At 35.9% G+C, this 19,581-nt stretch overlaps 1 protein-coding gene across 1 annotated transcript; it reads right to left on the reverse strand.

Annotated features, from left to right (window-relative positions):
- Window positions 1–4,245: 4,245 nt before the first annotated feature.
- LOC117338251 lies at window positions 4,246–19,282 on the reverse strand. Its single transcript, XM_033899522.1, has 8 exons — window positions 19,178–19,282; window positions 16,458–16,532; window positions 15,246–15,392; window positions 8,546–8,612; window positions 7,459–7,517; window positions 5,987–6,171; window positions 4,844–4,983; window positions 4,246–4,496 (listed from the first exon to the last, which is right to left on the reverse strand). Exons 2-8 carry the CDS (start codon window positions 16,516–16,518, stop codon window positions 4,427–4,429), a joined length of 729 nt encoding a protein of 242 aa, XP_033755413.1. The 5' UTR covers window positions 16,519–16,532; window positions 19,178–19,282; the 3' UTR covers window positions 4,246–4,426.
- Between the last annotated feature and the right edge of the window lie 299 nt (window positions 19,283–19,581).

The following is a 19,581-nucleotide window of genomic DNA, read 5'->3' on the forward strand; positions in this document are numbered from 1 at the left end:
GGACGTAACAGCTGTATGATATCTCTAACATCTCGTACGAGTCCTAGAAGGACGTAATAGTTGTATGGTGTCTCTAACATTACTGACGAGTCCTTGGACGTAATAGCTGTATGATGTCTCTAACATCAGCGGCGAGTCCTAGAAGGACGTAACAGCTGTATGATGTCTCTAACATCAGTGTCGAGTCCTTTGACGTAACAGCTGTATGATGTCCATATCTTTCTTACAATAATTAAACTCAGTTGAGGTTATGAATGTCTGTTTACAAGATATGAACATTTACAAGAATTTGAACTAGTGTCGGTGTCTACCGCCAAGTTACAATGAAATGGTATCCCCGTCCACAACAGGATATCAACTTCACAGAAATATATTCCCCAAGGATAATAGCAGAGGCGTCTGTTTCTGGTTAGTATAAATAGAAAAAAAATTACCACCTTCTCCTACTTTACCGACAGGTGTTACAGTAGGAGTAGGGGCCAAGATTTTTTCTATTTATACTAACCGGAAACAGACGCCCGCGATAGGAGCAATATAACACGGCAAGTGATTTATTATGTTTTTAATATTGATACAGAAACATACACTCAACAATGAAACATTTCACAACATTCAATATAAATATTGCTTACATTATATAATGATAAATATTCTTAACATAATAACATAATATAAATATTCTTAACATTTTATAGTAATAATATAAATCTGCATATATCATACAGTGTACCTAATATTATATAATAATACAAAATATTCCTAACACTATGAAATAATATAAATTTATTTAACATTATATAATAATACAAATATTCCTAAAGTTATATAATAATACAAATATTCCTAACATTATATGATAATGTAAATATTCTAAACACAGCCTCTACTAGCTGATCGAAGACAGTGTTATGGTCGACATATACTGTTACTTACCTCCTATCTAAAGACTTTGTGTCTTTTTCTGTACAATCCTTGAGATCGCATACTAATTATTATAATTCATATTTAATACACTTATATATCTACTGTAATACACTTATATATCTACTGTAATATACTTATATTTCGTTTAGGATTTATTTTTGTATCGCTTAGGATTTATTTTTGCACTAACACGCGAGGAGAGTAAATCGCGAATTCAAACCCTTTGCGATTATTGTACGAATAAAACACCTTTGGGTGACGACCAAGCTAACGATTTCCCATAAAGGAGTCTTGCAAAGTCCATGACTCTGAGAGCTCATCAACCGGGAATTAATATTCATTTCTGAATCAGCTTCTGTGAAGTCATGTATTTACGAATATACCTGAAGAGGTAATTTCGCAAAGTAAAGTATTCTCAAAATCTAAGTTATTTACAGTATTTACTAGACATGTAGACACGGTGGTAGTTTGAGGTAGAATAAACAGACACGGGTAGCCAGGCTCGGGATTCTTCCCGACAGTATGTTATTTAACCAGTTCAAAAAGGTTTTACTTCCTTCGCTCGCAAGATACATTGTCTAAAGGTACAAAATAAAAAAGATATATCTCAATAAATACTTCTAAAATAATATATCTCATTAAATACTTCTAAAATAATATATCTCATTAAATACTTCTAAAATAAAATAATATATCTCATTAAATACTTCTAAAATAATATATCTCATTAAATACTTATAAAATATCTTCACAATTATTAGTATTGTATAATGTAATTGTATATCAAATCAATTATACACTATCTAAATATACGTAATAAAAATACACGCATAAAAATATTTCAAAATCATCTTCACAATGATCGAACAATAATGGCACAAAGGGAAATAATATGAACAGCATTTAGTCTTTATTATACAGCTGAACACAACAATTCACTGAGTACGACAGCAATGTCAGATACGGACGATTTACTGTATACGACAGCAATGTCAATACGTTAACCTCGGTCAGATACGGACGATCCACTGTGTACGACAGCAATGTCAGATACGGACGATCCACTGTGTACGACAGCAATGTCAGATACGGACGATCCACTGTGTACGACGGTAATGTCAGATACGGACGATCCACTGTGTACGACGGTAATGTCAATACGTTAACCTCGGTCAGATACGGACGATCCACTGTGTACGATGACCTCGGTCAGATACGGACGATCCACTGTGTACGATGACCTCGGTCAGATACGGACGATCCACTGTGTACGATGACCTCGGTCAGATACGGACGATCCACTGTGTACGACAGCAATGTCAGATACGGACGATCCACTGTGTACGATGACCTCGGTCAGATACGGACGATCCACTGTGTACGATGACCTCGGTCAGATACGGACGATCCACTGTGTACGATGACCTCGGTCAGATACAGACGATCCACTGTGTACGACAGCAATGTCAGATACGGACGATCCACTGTGTACGACAGCAATGTCAGATACGGACGATCCACTGTGTACGACGGTAATGTCAATACGTTAACCTCGGTCAGATACGGACGATCCACTGTGTACGACAGCAATGTCAATACGTTAACCTCGGTCAGATACGGACGATCCACTGTGTACGACAGCAATGTCAGATACGTTAACCTCGGTCAGATACGGACGATCCACTGTGTACGACAGCAATGTCAATACGTTAACCTCGGTCAGATACGGACGATCCACTGTGTACGACGGTAATGTCAGATACGGACGATCCACTGTGTACGACGGTAATGTCAATACGTTAACCTCGGTCAGATACGGACGATCCACTGTGTACGATGACCTCGGTCAGATACGGACGATCCACTGTGTACGATAACCTCGGTCAGATAAGGACGATCCACTGTGTACGATGACCTCGGTCAGATACGGACGATCCACTGTGTACGACGGCAATGTCAGATACGGACGATCCACTATGTACGACGTCAATGTCAATACGTTAACCTCGGTCAGATACGGACGATCCACTGTGTACGATGACAATGTCAATACGTTAACCTCGGTCAGATACGGACGATCCACTGTGACTGGTTAGATAAGGACAATCTATTCTGATTAGTCAGATATGGTGTCACATACATTAGGATTAGTCGTCATGTTTATCTCTCTCCGAAGTTTTTTTTTTTTTCAGAGGCTGAACTAACCTTTGCAGCATGGGACTAAATAGATACACATAGTCTACATATTTACAATCACCACTATCTAAATACTATTATATCTTATCTAAATACTATTATATCTTATCTAAATACTATTATATCTTATCTAAATACTATTATACCTTATCTTAATACTATTATATCTTATCTAAATACTATTATACCTTATCTAAATACTATTATATCTTATCTAAATACTATTATATCTTATCTAAATACTATTATATCTTATCTAAATACTATTATACCTTATCTTAATACTATTATATCTTATCTAAATACTATTATACCTTATCTAAATACTATTATACCTTATCTAAATACTATTATATCTTATCTAAATACTATTATATCTTATCTAAATACTATTATATCTTATCTTAATACTATTATACCTTATCTAAATACTATTATATCTTATCTTAATACTATTATATCTTATCTAAATACTATTATACCTTATCTAAATACTATTATATCTTATCTAAATACTATTATACCTTATCTAAATACTATTATACCTTATCTAAATACTATTATATCTTATCTAAATACTATTATACCTTATCTAAATACTATTATACCTTATCTAAATACTATTATATCTTATCTAAATACTATTATACCTTATCTAAATACTATTATACCTTATCTAAATACTATTATATCTTATCTAAATACTATTATATCTTATCTAAATACTATTATACCTGATCTAAATACTATTATATCTTATCTAAATACTATTATACCTTATCTAAATACTATTATATCTTATCTTAATACTATTATACCTTATCTAAATACTATTATATCTTATCTAAATACTATTATATCTTATCTTAATACTATTATATCTTATCTAAATACTATTATACCTTATCTAAATACTATTATATCTTATCTTAATACTATTATATCTTATCTAAATACTATTATACCTTATCTAAATACTATTATACCTTATCTAAATACTATTATATCTTATCTAAATACTATTATATCTTATATAAATACTATTATATCTTATCTAAATACTATTATATCTTTGCTGGCATACGAAATTTGACTTTGGTAAATTTACAATGCTGTAACAATTAAGTCGTTTGCTAATAGATTTACTCCAGCTTTTTAGCACAAACATCCTTTGCAATGCTTAGGTCTGATAATATGACAGTACAATACTCTAAACTTCATCCTAAACACGAAACATTTTACAATATGAACATTTGCTGCATGTGTATTGCAATTTTGTTTTTTCTTTTCTTTGAATAACATGGTATTATTGTATTGACGAATCGGCATCGGTGTCGGTGAGACTTGAAAACATCTGGACAGCATCATGGTGAAACCTGGTTAGACGACAATTAAAATCGTGTATATGGCAGTAATATATACACTCGTGGATTACAAAGTTGAAGGGGACAACTCTATTATATTCCAAATAAAACTGCAAAGTAAAATGGTCAACTAAATATTTATAAAGTACGCATTTTGACGAGGTATCAAGTAAACCTCTTTGATATTGCTTTTATCAGAAGTACTTTTTTATAATTATAAGTATAATGGTGTACCCATACATCACCAAAGCCCAGAGAAAAAAGGCAATGTTTAACATGGATAGCCCAGTTATATTAATTGATCTACGCTCGTCGATTACAAGGTTGAAGGGGAACAACTCTATTATATTCCAACTTACCTGTTTTCATGATATGGCTCTGGTAGCCGAAACGGGTCTCCGTCTATATTGATATCGAGATTCTCATCAACTGGGCTGTCCTCTTTAACTTTAATCGTGTAACCAGCTGCCTGATAGTACTGCAAGAAGTCTTGCTGCAACTGTATCAAAAACAGTTGATATAAATTGGGTACTGATTTCAAAAACATCGCAAACTGACGTTAGGTAAAAAAAAAAAAAAAAAAATGGAAAGAAAGAAAAGAAAAAAGACATTGCTATTGCTGAAAGCCTAATATAAAGCCCTATCTGGATCTGTCATCAGAAGTAAAGAAACATAACATCATCCGAGAAATATGTATTTTTAACATACATGTATAGTTGACTCTACTGTTCGACAAAAATAACTTTTTAGACTTGTTTCATAAAATCTCAGTTGAAATGAAAACCCATTTTTGAATCCTACATGAATTATATGTCCCGTGAAGTAATGTACAGATATCTAGAAACCCGACATCATACAGTATCATTACAGATATTTATAATCATCAACTGGCCTAGCCAGACATGTGTTAGCACTGATAGGTAGTAACATGACAGCTATATAACTAATTGTACTATCTTCCTCAACATAACGTCTGTAGTACTTCCTTTGGTCAATAATGCTATTGATAACATTTCTATTATTGCTATTGTTAACATCATTATTATTGCTATTGTTAACATCATTATTATTGCTATTGTTAACATCATTATTATTGCTATTGTTAACATCATTATTATTGCTATTGTTAACATCATTATTATTGCTATTGTTAACATCATTATTATTGCTATTGTTAACATCATTATTATTGCTATTGTTAACATCGTTATTATTGCTATTGTTAACATTATTATCAGTGCTATTGTTAACATTATTATTATTGCTATTGTTAACATTATTATCAGTGCTATTGTTAACATTATTATTATTGCTATTGTTAACATTATTATCAGTGCTATTGTTAACATAATTATTATTGCTATTGTTAACATTATTATCAGTGCTATTGTTAACATTATTATCAGTGCTATTGTTAACATTATTATTATTGCTATTGTTAACATCGTTATTATTGCTATTATTAATTTGATTCTGTAATGTTTTCTAGTAAACATTCTTACCGCCTCCTTTTTACCACTGATCAATTTAATCACATGCCAAACAAACTGAAGTGAGGAGCACCCCTTTTTGTAGAAGATGAATGTCTGGAAGGGTCCTCTATTTGGCCATATCTGTGACTTTCCTTTCACATCCTTTAAGTTCCAGCACAACAACATTGTGTTAAAGATGTCTCCTTCAAACTTTTCTGCAATGAAATGTTTCAAGTCATGTGACATGGGCTGGTATCAAATAAAAAATATTCCGATTTCAATATAAAATTTACATGTATTTCCCACATCGATCCATACACTTCCTAGTTAAGTGTTTGAAAAAGAGTAAAATATTGGCCCAGGGTTAACATACCGGTAACAATGAATTTGGCGTTGGTAAAATCAATCAAACATATTTAAAATTACAAAAGACATATCGTAAATTTGGACGATCAGTCCCTTTCAATTTTTGATGATTCAAAATAAATTGTTGGATAAAATGAATAAAGGCTACTCAAACTAAGGCAAACATTTTAGGACACAAAGTTACAAACTTGAAAATGTTTCCAACGTTGAGTATAATTAGATTTGTTTTTACGCAGATTAACATCCTCGCACCATCCGGGCTCATTTGAGGACGAATGTTAGGGGCATAAAAAGCAGAAGAAAAGAACAGACAGGACAGAGGAAGAGATAAAGATCTCTAATGTTTTGTATCTTCAATGTCCTGTAATCAGAACATAAGAAAGGAAAGCCTCAGGCCTGCTATGGCCGTATTTGTGGTCCTTCCTACGATCAACATGCTATTACTATGTCCTCCAATGTCCCAAACACAGAAAATATCAGACACATATCCCAATTCAGAACACAATTAATCACATCCTACGACATGTAGAAGGTTTGCTTGTTGGCTGGGTTTATCGCCCTTTGAACTGCCAGGGTCATTTTGGGGCGGGGTGTCCGTGTAGTAGTGGGTGACGTCCTCACTGAACAACATACGCAAGGCCAGACGCATGCCATCCAGAGTATTGGGGTAAAGTATATTGCCCAAGTACACACGACACGACAGCACAGACCAGTCCGTTTCTCATCGTCAGAGACCCACGGTTGAGTGAACTACGTTACGCTACACTTAGCTAGCGAAGTGCAATCAACTGTGGGTCTCCGATGATGCCCGTTTCTCAGCTTCCCAAGAAACACAAACCGACACGGGTAGGAAGTCTCGAATCAGGCCCCTCGGATCTCCACCTATCGCGCCCCGCGGATCTCCACCTATCACGCCCCTCGGATCCCCACCTATCACGCCCCTCGGATCCCCACCTATCACGCCCCTCGGATCTCCACCTATCGCGCCCCTCGGATACCCACCTATCACGCCCCTCGGATCCCCACCTATCACGCCCCTCGGATCCCCACCTATCACGCCCCTCGGGTCTCCGCCTGATATTACGTGGCTGGCACTCTAACCGACGGGTTTCTAGAGAGGCAATACTATACATTACCTTCCTTTTCTGTATAGACAATCTCTTCTGTATCACCTTCCATGATTGTGGCTTTTGTTCTGGAAGTAGATCAATGAATCAATGTTAACCACGGTTTGTGTATCAGTAGTAAAACTTGTTATGTTGCATAGTCAAGTAAGCAGGATTTTTATCTGCATACAAGTTCATAGGAAATAAAATGTAATAGAAGAGTGAACATGCATCGTCCAGACTGGAACTATACACCTCCGATTTCTAGACAGATGTTGTAACTACTTGAGGTACTTAGCCATCAGGGTACTTAGCCCCCCCCCCCCCCCCCCCCCCCGCCCCTTTAACGTCTGCGATCCCCGAGACACACATTGGACCACAGACCACTACATTTTTTTGTATTTGTGGGTATATTCACTTGGGCGCCAAATGTAAAATGTTCAGTTTGTTGTTTGTCTGGATACAGAAGATACTGAAAATTTTCTTTCATTTGAATAATTTGCTTTATCTATAATCATCGAAATCTGTTTTATTGATTTTACAGATGTATATTTTAAAGCAATATTGCTTTGGGTATATCAGTTTATAGAACCATATGTTGGGAAAGCATTTGTCAAATGCAATGTACATGTCAAATAAGTATTGTTAAAAGGAACCAACAAAAGATAAAATGCGAATAGAAACTTAATAATTGCATTTGGTAATACTGAACGTAATAGAGAAAAATATATAGTACAACACTAAAACGTATATCACACATGCAACTGTCATTCTTGACCTCGATGTTAGGGACACCATACATATGTTCTAGACCTCGTCAGTGATGCTAGGGACATCGTACGGATGTCTTTCTAGACCTCGTCAGTGATGCTAGGGACATCATACTGATGTCGTTCTATACTTTGTCAGTGATGATTGAGGACACGAAAAATGCAGAAATCGAGTAGGAAAATCTAAATGTTGAGATACAATGAAGAAGAGAATTACCTGCATGATTTGTATGAAGAACCTGAAATATGCGTGTATTTCTGAACCAGTACAATTATTCGTAACAATTAAGACGTTGTATGCAGGGGGGAAGAATTGAAATGGTACATTAAAGCAATCATTTATCAACCTTGTGTCGATAGTTATTCCCGCGTTAAAGTTTCGGAAACCACTGAAAAGGATCACGAAGGGAACCCCTGAAATAAATAGAACGGTTTATTAGACAGTGTGAATCCTCAAACAAAAATAACAACAGAACGATTTATTAGGCAAAGTGAATACTCAAACAAAGATAACAACAGAAAGGTTTATTAGACAGTGTGAATCCTCAAACAAACATAACAACAGAACGGTTTATTAGACAGTGTGAATCCTCAAACAAACATAACAACAGAACGGTTTATTAGACAGTGTGAATCCTCAAACAACATAACAACAGAACGGTAAGGTTTATTAGACAGTGTGAATCCTCAAACAAACATAACAACAGAAACGGTTTATTAGACAGTGTGAATCCTCAAACAAACATAACAACAGAACGGTTTATTAGACAGTGTGAATCCTCAAACAAAAATAACAACAGAACGGTTTATTAGACAGTGTGAATCCTCAAACAAACATAACAACAGAACGGTTTATTAGACAGTGTGAATCCTAAAACAAACATAACAACAGAACGGTTTATTAGACAGTGTGAATCCTCAAACAAACATAACAACAGAAACGGTTTATTAGACAGTGTGAATCCTCAAACGAAAAATAACAACAGAACGGTTTATTAGACAGTGTGAATCCTCAAACGAAAATAACAACAGAACGGTTTATTAGGTAGTGTGAATCCTCCAACAAAAATAACAACAGAACGGTTTATCAGGCAGTGTGAATCCTCAAACAAACATAACAACAGAACGGTTTATTAGACAGTGTGAATCCTCAAACAAACATAACAACAGAACGGTTTATCAGGCAGTGTGAATCCTCAAACAAACATAACAACAGAACCGTTTATTAGACAGTGTGAATCCTCAAACGAAAATAACAACAGAATGGTTTATTAGACAGTGTGAATCCTCAAACGAAAATAACAACAGAACGGTTTATTAGGTAGTGTGAATCCTCCAACAAAAATAACAACAGAACGGTTTATTAGGCAGTGTGAATCCTCAAACAAAAATAACAACAGAACGGTTTATTAGACAGTGTGAATCCTCAAACAAACATAACAACAGAACGGTTTATTAGACAGTGTGAATCCTCAAACAAAAATAACAACAGAACGGTTTATTAGACAGTGTGAATCCTCAAACAAAAATAACAACAGAACGGTTTATTAGACAGTGTGAATCCTCAAACAAAAATAACAACAGAACGGTTTATTAAGGCAGTGTGAATCCTCAAACAAAAATAACAACAGAACGGTTTATTAGACAGTGTGAATCCTCAAACAAAAATAACAACAGAACGGTTTATTAGGCAGTGTGAATCCTCAAACAAAAATAACAACAGAACGGTTTATTAGACAGTGTGAATCCTCAAACAAAAATAACAACAGAACGGTTTATTAGACAGTGTGAATCCTCAAACAAAAATAACAACAGAACGGTTTATTAGACAGTGTGAATCCTCAAACAAAAATAACAACAGAACGGTTTATTAGACAGTGTGAATCCTCAAACAAAAATAACAACAGAACGGTTTATTAGACAGTGTGAATCCTCAAACAAAAATAACAACAGAACGGTTTATTAGACAGTGTGAATCCTCAAACAAACATAACAACAGAACGGTTTATTAGACAGTGTGAATCCTCAAACAAACATAACAACAGAACGGTTTATTAGACAGTGTGAATCCTCAAACAAACATAACAACAGAACGGTTTATTAGACAGTGTGAATCCTCAAACAAACATAACAACAGAACGGTTTATTAGACAGTGTGAATCCTCAAACAAACATAACAACAGAACGGTTTATTAGACAGTGTGAATCCTCAAACAAACATAACAACAGAACGGTTTATTAGACAGTGTGAATCCTCAAACAAAAATAACAACAGAACGGTTTATTAGACAGTGTGAATCCTCAAACAAACATAACAACAGAACGGTTTATTAGACAGTGTGAATCCTCAAACAAACATAACAACAGAACGGTTTATTAGACAGTGTGAATCCTCAAACAAACATAACAACAGAACGGTTTATTAGACAGTGTGAATCCTCAAACAAACATAACAACAGAACGGTTTATTAGACAGTGTGAATCCTCAAACAAACATAACAACAGAACGGTTTATTAGACAGTGTGAATCCTCAAACAAAAATAACAACAGAACGGTTTATTAGACAGTGTGAATCCTCAAACAAACATAACAACAGAACGGTTTATTAGACAGTGTGAATCCTCAAACAAACATAACAACAGAACGGTTTATTAGACAGTGTGAATCCTCAAACAAACATAACAACAGAACGGTTTATTAGACAGTGTGAATCCTCAAACAAACATAACAACAGAACGGTTTATTAAGGCAGTGTGAATCCTCAAACAAAAATAACAACAGAACGGTTTATTAGACAGTGTGAATCCTCAAACAAACATAACAACAGAACGGTTTATTAGACAGTGTGAATCCTCAAACAAACATAACAACAGAACGGTTTATTAGACAGTGTGAATCCTCAAACAAAAATAACAACAGAACGGTTTATTAGACAGTGTGAATCCTCAAACAAACATAACAACAGAACGTTTATTAGACAGTGTGAATCCTCAAACAAAAATAACAACAGAACGGTTTATTAGACAGTGTGAATCCTCAAAAAAAACATAACAACAGAACGGTTTATTAGACAGTGTGAATCCTCAAACAAAAATAACAACAGAACGGTTTATTAGACAGTGTGAATCCTCAAACAAACATAACAACAGAACGGTTTATTAGACAGTGTGAATCCTCAAACAAACATAACAACAGAACGGTTTATTAGACAGTGTGAATCCTCAAACAAAAATAACAACAGAACGGTTTATTAGACAGTGTGAATCCTCAAACAAACATAACAACAGAACGGTTTATTAGACAGTGTGAATCCTCAAACAAACATAACAACAGAACGGTTTATTAGACAGTGTGAATCCTCAAACAAAAATAACAACAGAACGGTTTATTAGACAGTGTGAATCCTCAAACAAAATAACAACAGAACGGTTTATTAGACAGTGTGAATCCTCAAACAAACATAACAACAGAACGGTTTATTAGACAGTGTGAATCCTCAAACAAACATAACAACAGAACGGTTTATTAGACAGTGTGAATCCTCAAACAAACATAACAACAGAACGGTTTATTAGACAGTGTGAATCCTCAAACAAACATAACAACAGAACGGTTTATTAGACAGTGTGAATCCTCAAACAAACATAACAACAGAACGGTTTATTAGACAGTGTGAATCCTCAAACAAAAATAACAACAGAACGGTTTATTAGACAGTGTGAATCCTCAAACAAACATAACAACAGAACGGTTTATTAGACAGTGTGAATCCTCAAACAAACATAACAACAGAACGGTTTATTAGACAGTGTGAATCCTCAAACAAACATAACAACAGAACGGTTTATTAGACAGTGTGAATCCTCAAACAAAAATAACAACAGAACGGTTTATTAGACAGTGTGAATCCTCAAACAAAAATAACAACAGAACGGTTTATTAGACAGTGTGAATCCTCAAACAAAAATAACAACAGAACGGTTTATTAGACAGTGTGAATCCTCAAACAAACATAACAACAGAACGGTTTATTAGACAGTGTGAATCCTCAAACAAAAATAACAACAGAACGGTTTATTAGGCAGTGTGAATCCTCAAACAAAAATAACAACAGAACGGTTTATTAGACAGTGTGAATCCTCAAACAAAAATAACAACAGAACGGTTTATTAGACAGTGTGAATCCTCAAACAAACATAACAACAGAACGGTTTATTAGACAGTGTGAATCCTCAAACAAACATAACAACAGAACGGTTTATTAGACAGTGTGAATCCTCAAACAAACATAACAACAGAACGGTTTATTAGACAGTGTGAATCCTCAAACAAAAATAACAACAGAACGGTTTATTAGACAGTGTGAATCCTCAAACAAACATAACAACAGAACGGTTTATTAGACAGTGTGAATCCTAAAACAAACATAACAACAGAACGGTTTATTAGACAGTGTGAATCCTCAAACAAACATAACAACAGAACGGTTTATTAGACAGTGTGAATCCTCAAACAAAAATAACAACAGAACGGTTTATTAGACAGTGTGAATCCTCAAACAAACATAACAACAGAACGGTTTATTAGACAGTGTGAATCCTCAAACAAACATAACAACAGAACGGTTTATTAGACAGTGTGAATCCTCAAACAAACATAACAACAGAACGGTTTATTAGACAGTGTGAATCCTCAAACAAACATAACAACAGAACGGTTTATTAGACAGTGTGAATCCTCAAACAAACATAACAACAGAACGGTTTATTAGACAGTGTGAATCCTCAAACAAAAATAACAACAGAACGGTTTATTAGACAGTGTGAATCCTCAAACAAACATAACAACAGAACGGTTTATTAGACAGTGTGAATCCTCAAACAAACATAACAACAGAACGGTTTATTAGACAGTGTGAATCCTCAAACAAACATAACAACAGAACGGTTTATTAGACAGTGTGAATCCTCAAACAAAAATAACAACAGAACGGTTTATTAGACAGTGTGAATCCTCAAACAAAAATAACAACAGAACGGTTTATTAGACAGTGTGAATCCTCAAACAAAAATAACAACAGAACGGTTTATTAGGACAGTGTGAATCCTCAAACAAAAATAACAACAGAACGGTTTATTAGACAGTGTGAATCCTCAAACAAAAATAACAACAGAACGGTTTATTAGACAGTGTGAATCCTCAAACAAAAATAACAACAGAACGGTTTATTAGGCAGTGTGAATCCTCAAACAAAAATAACAACAGAACGGTTTATTAGACAGTGTGAATCCTCAAACAAACATAACAACAGAACGGTTTATTAGGCAGTGTGAATTCTCAAACAAAAATAACAACAGAACGGTTTATCAGGCAGTGTGAATCCTCAAACAAAAATAACAACAGAACGGTTTATTAGACAGTGTGAATCCTCAAACAAACATAACAACAGAACGGTTTATTAGACAGTGTGAATCCTCAAACAAAAATAACAACAGAACGGTTTATTAGACAGTGTGAATCCTCAAACAAACATAACAACAGAACGGTTTATTAGACAGTGTGAATCCTCAAACAAACATAACAACAGAACGGTTTATTAGACAGTGTGAATCCTCAAACAAACATAACAACAGAACCGTTTATTAGACAGTGTGAATCCTCAAACAAAAATAACAACAGAATGGTTTATTAGACAGTGTGAATCCTCAAACAAAAATAACAACAGAACGGTTTATTAGACAGTGTGAATCCTCCAACAAAAATAACAACAGAACGGTTTATCAGGCAGTGTGAATCCTCAAACAAAAATAACAACAGAACGGTTTATTAGACAGTGTGAATCCTCAAACAAACATAACAACAGAACGGTTTATTAGACAGTGTGAATCCTCAAACAAAAATAACAACAGAACGGTTATTAGACAGTGTGAATCCTCAAACAAAAATAACAACAGAACGGTTTATTAGACAGTGTGAATCCTCAAACAAACATAACAACAGAACGGTTTATTAGACAGTGTGAATCCTCAAACAAAAATAACAACAGAACCGTTTATTAGACAGTGTGAATCCTCAAACAAAAATAACAACAGAACGGTTTATTAGACAGTGTGAATCCTCAAACAAAAATAACAACAGAACGGTTTATTAGACAGTGTGAATCCTCAAACAAAAATAACAACAGAACGGTTTATTAGACAGTGTGAATCCTCAAACAAACATAACAACAGAACGGTTTATTAGACAGTGTGAATCCTCAAACAAACATAACAACAGAACGGTTTATTAGACAGTGTGAATCCTCAAACAAACATAACAACAGAACGGTTTATTAGACAGTGTGAATCCTCAAACAAAAATAACAACAGAACGGTTTATTAGACAGTGTGAATCCTCAAACAAACATAACAACAGAACGGTTTATTAGACAGTGTGAATCCTCAAACAAAAATAACAACAGAACGGTTTATTAGACAGTGTGAATCCTCAAACAAACATAACAACAGAACGGTTTATTAGACAGTGTGAATCCTCAAACAAACATAACAACAGAACGGTTTATTAGGCAGTGTGAATCCTCAAACAAACATAAGATTAGCTATGGCCACCATTGTGTAAGGTAGTGAAACAACAGACAAGTTAGTTAAGGTAAATGCTTTTAACAACAAAATTGTGTTGCAATCATGATTGTATGAATGCTTGTAACAACATAATTTCGTTGCAGTTATGATTGTATGAATGTGCGTAACAACAGAATTTTGGTGCAGATATTATTCAATGAACGACTCTTGCAACAGCAGAATTGTGTTGCAGTCATGATTGCACGAACGACACTTGTCACAACAGAATTTTGTTGCAGTCATGGTTGTGTGAATAACAGCAGAACATTCTGTTGCAGTCATGAATGTATCAATGACGCTTGTAAGAGCAGAACATTATGTTGTAATCATAAACATATAAAAAAAAGGTTTATTATATCCATTCCTATAGTTAGCTGTGTAAAGAATTTTTTTTAGTGTCACACATTGCTTGTAATATTTACTTACACAGTAACCTGAACATGCCCATCCATCTCAGCTGGTCCCTTTTGTTCATCATGTCTGCCACGAAGCCAATACTGACTCCTACCATACTGTATCGCAACAGTTTCCCCCCACTGTACACTCCACTGGCTCCAATAGGCCGTGTGTTACCTAGAAATATACAACATACCACCTGAAACAGATCTTACATAGAACAACACTGGCTCCAATAGGCCGTGTGTTACCTAGAAATATACAACATACCACCTGAAACAGACTCTTAGATAGAACAACAGTTTCCCCCCACTGTACACTCCACTGGCTCCAATAGGCCGTGTGTTACCTAGAAATATACAACATACCACCTGAAACAGAATCTTAGATAGAACAACAGTTTCCCCCCACTGTACACTCCACTGGCTCCAATAGGCCGTGTGTTACCTAGAAATATACAACATACCACCTGAAACAGACTCTTACATAGAACAACACTGGCTCCAATAGGCCGTGTGTTACCTAGAAATATACAACATACCACCTGAAACAGACTCTTAGATAGAACAACTGTTAAATACATCAGTGAATGTCAAATGGGAGGAGATTAAGTTAACAGAATGATTAAGAGGACTAACCTCTGATGATTGACATGGGAGGAGGTTAACAGAATGATTTAGAGGACGACTTACCTCTGATTGACATGGGAGGGGATTAACATAATGATTTAGAGGACTTACCTCTGATTGACATGGGAGGAGATTAACAGAATGATTTAGAGGACTTAACTCTGATGGTTGACATGGGAGGAGATTAACAGAATGATTTAGAGGACTTACCTCTGATGATTGACATGGGAGGAGATTAACAGAATGATTTAGAGGACTTACCTCTGATTGACATGGGAGGAGATTAACAGAATGATTTAGAGGACTTACCTCTGATGATTGACATGGGAGGAGATTAACAGAATAATTTAGAGGACTTACCTCTGATTGACATGGGAGGAGATTAACAGAATGATTTAGAGGACTTACCTCTGATTGACATGGGAGGAGATTAACAGGATGATTTAGAGGACTTACCTCTGATTGACATGGGAGGAGATTAACAGGATGATTTAGAGGAGGGTACTTACCTCTGATGATTGACATGGGAGGAGATTAACAGAATGATTTAGAGGACTTACCTCTGATTGACATGGGAGGAGATTAACAGAATGATTTAGAGGAGGGTACTTACCTCTGATGATACACAACGTAGCTGTGACAATGTCAACACAGCCACAGCAGCAGTGGGACATCACGTTGGCAGTACCTTTATAACAAAAACGTAACTTTAACATCAACTTCCTAGTAGCACCACAGAATAGTGTGACTTAATACAAAAATAATGAAAGACCTCATGGGGTATATAGATATCCTCACTCGTCCTCATGGGGTGTGTAGTTATACTAACTTGTCCTCATGGGGTATGTAGTTATACTCACTTGTCCTCATGGGGTATGTAGTTATACTAGCTTGTCCTCATGGGGTATGTAGTTATACTCGCTTGTCCTCATGGGGTATGTAGTTATACTCGCTTGTCCTCATGGGGTATGTAGTTATACTCACTCGTCCTCATGGGGTATGTAGTTATCCTAGCTAGTCATCATGGGGTATGTAGTTATCATCACTAGTCCTCATGGGGTATGTAGTTATACTCGCTTGTCCTCATGGGGTATGTAGTTATACTCGCTTGTCCTCATGGAGTATGTAGTTATACTCGCTTGTCCTCATGGAGTATGTAGTTATACTTGCTTGTCCTCATGGGGTATGTAGTTATACTTACTTGTCCTCATGGGGTATGTAGTTATACTTGCTTGTCCTCATGGGGTATGTAGTTATACTCGCTTGTCCTCATGGGGTATGTAGTTATACTTGCTGTCTTCATAGTGTATGTAGTTATACTTGCTTGTCCTCATGGGGTATGTAGTTATACTCGCTTGTCCTCATGGGGTATGTAGTTATACTCACTCGTCCTCATGGGGTATGTAGTTATACTCACTTGTCCTCATGGGGTATGTAGTTATACTCACTAGTCCTCATGGGGTATGTAGTTATACTAGCTTGTCCTCATGGGGTATGTAGTTATCCTCACTTGTCCTCATGGGGTATGTAGTTATCCTCACTTGTCCTCATGGGGTATGTAGTTATACTTGCTTGTCCTCATGGGGTATGTAGTTATCCTCACTTGTCCTCATGGGGTATGTAGTTATCCTCACTTGTCCTCATGGGGTATGTAGTTATCCTCACTAGTCCTCATGGGGTATGTAGTTATACTCGCTTGTCCTCATGGGGTATGTAGTTATACTCGCTTGTCCTCATGGGGTATGTAGTTATACTCACTTGTCCTCATGGGGTATGTAGTTATCCTCACTTGTCCTCATGGGGTATGTAGTTATACTCGCTTGTCCTCATGGGGTATGTAGTTATACTCGCTTGTCCTCATGGGGTATGTAGTTATCCTCACTTGTCCTCATGGGGTATGTAGTTATCCTCACTAGTCATCATGGGGTATGTAGTTATACTTGCTTGTCCTCATGGGGTATGTAGTTATACTCACCTGTCCTCATGGGGTATGTAGTTATACTAGCTTGTCCTCATGGGGTATGTAGTTATACTCGCTTGTCCTCATGGGGTATGTAGTTATACTAGCTTGTCCTCATGGGGTATGTAGTTATACTCGCTTGTCCTCATGGGGTATGTAGTTATACTCGCTTGTCCTCATGGGGTATGTAGTTATACTAGCTAGTCCTCATGGGGTATGTAGTTATCCTAGCTTGTCCTCATGGGGTATGTAGTTATACACGCTTGTCCTCATGGGGTATGTAGTTATCCTAGCTTGTCCTCATGGGGTATGTAGTTATCCTAGCTTGTCCTCATGGGGTATGTAGTTATCCTAGCTTGTCCTCATGGGTATGTAGTTATCCTCAGCTTGTCCTCATGGGGTATGTAGTTATACTAGCTTGTCCTCATGGGGTATGTAGTTATCCTAGCTTGTCCTCATGGGGTATGTAGTTATCCTAGCTTGTCCTCATGGGGTATGTAGTTATACTCGCTTGTCCTCATGGGGTATGTAGTTATACTTGCTTGTCCTCATGGTGTATGTAGTTATCCTAGCTTGTCCTCATGGGGTATGTAGTTATACTTGCTGTCTTCATAGTGTATGTAGTTATACTCGCTCGTCCTCATGGGGTATGTAGTTATACTCGCTCGTCCTCATGGGGTATGTAGTTATCCTAGCTTGTCCTCATGGGGTATGTAGTTATCCTAGCTTGTCCTCATGGTGTATGTAGTTATCCTAGCTTGTCCTCATGGTGTATGTAGTTATCCTAGCTTGTCCTCATGGGGTATGTAGTTATACTCGCTTGTCCTCATGGGGTATGTAGTTATCCTAGCTTGTCCTCATGGGGTTTGTAGTTATCCTAGCTTGTCCTCATGGGGTTTGTAGTTATCCTAGCTTGTCCTCATGGGGTATGTAGTTATACTTGCTGTCTTCATAGTGTATGTAGTTATAAGCTTACTCTCTGAATTAGTGTTGTCTATATACATGTATCTATTGCATAAAATGTTGCTTCTTTGTAAGAACTGAGTGTTCAACGAAGTTTTTAAAAAAAATTTTATTTAGCTATACCTTCAAATCATAACATCACATCAGCAACTTAACACATATAATATCACATTTAATAGTCTCCATTATCATATTGCCATTTAAGGCACATTTACAATAATAATACCAGTGTATAAAATTCAAATCAGAAAATGTTAAAAATTAATGGTATGAATCCTTCAAACTTCAATGAGTCTGATTGGAAACAAACCTTTTGAAAGGAAAATATAATGGTATCCAATAACAACAAAGATATCTTATTTATGGTTGTTATTTTAGGAATTAGATTTACATGGATGTGATAATGATACCTGTAGGTATATGTCCCACTGGAATGGCCGTTGGTGGAACTTTGACTTTAGAATCATTAAGTCCAGATCTGCAGCCACCATTGTTCTCCTTAGTAGAACATTTGTTACCTCAGACAGAGTGCCGTCTCCTCCACAGACAATGATACTACCAACAAAGACAAATTGTAAAGGACTAGAAATCAACGTCGGTAAAACTAATGGAGGTCACATCAGTAAAACTAATGGAGGTCAATGTCAGTAAAACTAATGGAGGTCAACGTCAGTAAAACTAATGGAGGTCAGCGTCAGTAAAACTAATGGAGGTCACATCAGTAAAACAAATAGAGGTCAATGTCAGTAAAACTAATGGAGGTCAACGTCAGTAAAACTAATGGAGGTCAGCGTCAGTAAAACCAAAATGAAAG

The sequence above is a fragment of the Pecten maximus genome, chromosome 11 (genome assembly GCF_902652985.1).
Source record: "Pecten maximus chromosome 11, xPecMax1.1, whole genome shotgun sequence".
Taxonomy (NCBI): Eukaryota; Metazoa; Mollusca; class Bivalvia; order Pectinida; family Pectinidae; genus Pecten; species Pecten maximus.